Source organism: Orycteropus afer, unplaced genomic scaffold, assembly GCF_000298275.1.
Source record: "Orycteropus afer afer isolate SDZICR_OR568_19922 unplaced genomic scaffold, OryAfe1.0 scaffold00227, whole genome shotgun sequence".
Lineage (NCBI taxonomy): Eukaryota > Metazoa > Chordata > Mammalia > Tubulidentata > Orycteropodidae > Orycteropus > Orycteropus afer.
In genome coordinates this window covers 103,605-105,445 of record NW_006921814.1, presented here as the reverse complement: position 1 = coordinate 105,445, position 1,841 = coordinate 103,605, and the positions used below count along the sequence as shown (strand labels likewise).

General features: G+C 35.4%; 1 protein-coding gene across 1 annotated transcript in view; it reads right to left on the bottom strand.

Moving 5' to 3' along the window:
• The window catches only part of KLHL8 (kelch like family member 8), a 48,431-nt gene that overhangs the window by 19,222 nt on the left and 27,368 nt on the right, over positions 1–1,841 (bottom strand). The window contains exon 5 of the mRNA XM_007948835.1: positions 282–393. Within this exon, the coding sequence (XP_007947026.1) occupies positions 282–393 (112 nt within the window). The remainder of the gene's footprint in view (positions 1–281; positions 394–1,841) is intronic.

The following is a 1,841-nucleotide window of genomic DNA, read 5'->3' as shown; positions in this document are numbered from 1 at the left end:
CTAAAATTATTTCAAAATAAAAAGTTAAAAAAGCATCAATGCTCAGGTGTAATTGACAATGATGATTACCCTTATGGTACTCTAAAACATGAACCCATTTTTAATTTTTAAGAATATATAAAAAGTTGTAAAAATCCATCACCTTGGATATTTTAACAAAATGCATTTAAGAAGGCATTTAAAGTTTCTAAAACTCTAAAAGTAAAAATTAAGATATTGATTTTAAGAAACTTCCTTTATTTTCCACCATCAAATCAAAAGAAACGTCCACACTCATCTACCTCTTTGTGTTCATCGATGCCTTCATCATCCACTTATTAGTGAGAGGATCAAACATCTCCATGCTACCTAAATGTTCATTTCCATCATGTCCACCCACTGCATACACTTTACCTGTTCAAAAAGAGAAGTACTTTCATATGATTCCAAATAAACAAACTGATACTATTAATGTTATTTTACATATGTAAGTAATAAATAATTAGATAAAAGGCCACAATGATAAAATACTGTTGAACAACTGTTATTCTATTCAACATTATGATCAATTTCACTTCAGGGAGCTCTGGTAGCATAGTGCCTAAAGCACTTGACTGCTAACCAGAAGGCTGGCGGTTCAAACCCCCGCAGCCACTCCTCGGAAGGAAGGTTGGGCAATCTACTTCCGTAGTGATACCGCCTCGGCAACCCAAGGAGGGGTCGCTATGAGTCAGGTCCGATTTGATGGCACATAACAACAACAACAACAACAGTCAAATGAAAATAAATATAAACTTCCATGTATTAAATTGCCTGGAACATGATGTTTTACATAACATTATTTAAATGCAAATACCTTTGAGTTTTTGAAACTGTTATTATTTAGTAGGTAAAATCACTAATCATGCTTTCAAAGAGTATTTCACAAAATAGAAAGTGCTCTTACTATGTTATATAAAGAAAATATAAAACTGTTTTCAGGGAGCAGGAGTACATGGAGGGATGGACACATGGAAGAGGTAACTATTGGGAAGAAGTGGGAGGGGAGCTGTTGAATTGTGGTAAATTGTAGTCAATGTCTTGAGATGTGTATGTGAGCTGCTGTATGGAAACTGATTTTGCTGTGTAAAATTTCACCTAAATCACAATAAAAAAAATTTTTTAAAAAGAAAATATAAGGACTTCTGGTAAGATGGAGGAATAGGTACACAAGCAACACAGACTCTCTTCAACAAAGAAAAGAAAAACCAATTGACAAAGATATAGAAGATAATCCTAGATCCTTGAGCTTTGAAAGGAACTATACAGAAGTGGAGTAGGCACCAACTAGTGGAAAAACCTGAATGAAAACACCATTTTGAATGTTTAATCATTTTGGATTTTAAAGTGATACCATTCTCATTCCAATTCCAGGGACCTAAGAATAGGCTCTGTTTGCCAAGGTCAGCAGGGACATCCAAGAGGCTGACAACAGGAAAGGAGACAGGTGGTGAGTGTTATAAGTGTTGTCCACCAGCGAAGAGAGGAGCACAGTACCCTGCTTGTGTAGATAATGTACAAAGAAAACTAAAATTGTGGGCAAATTACTTCAACATACAATCACCAATTAAATATAAACACAAAAATGTCACAATGCCTCGGAGACAACAAAGCATCACAGCGCACACAAAGAAGCAAGATAAAGCAGAAGAAACAAGGGACCAGGATACAGACCCAAACCACATCCCTGAGGAAGATGCAGCATTGCAACTCCCTGATAAGGAATTCAAAAGAATTATATTTAGGTATCTTCAACGAATTGAGAGATAGATCAAGGTCAACACAGAGAAAACCCTAGAATAATTTCAAAAGACAATACAACA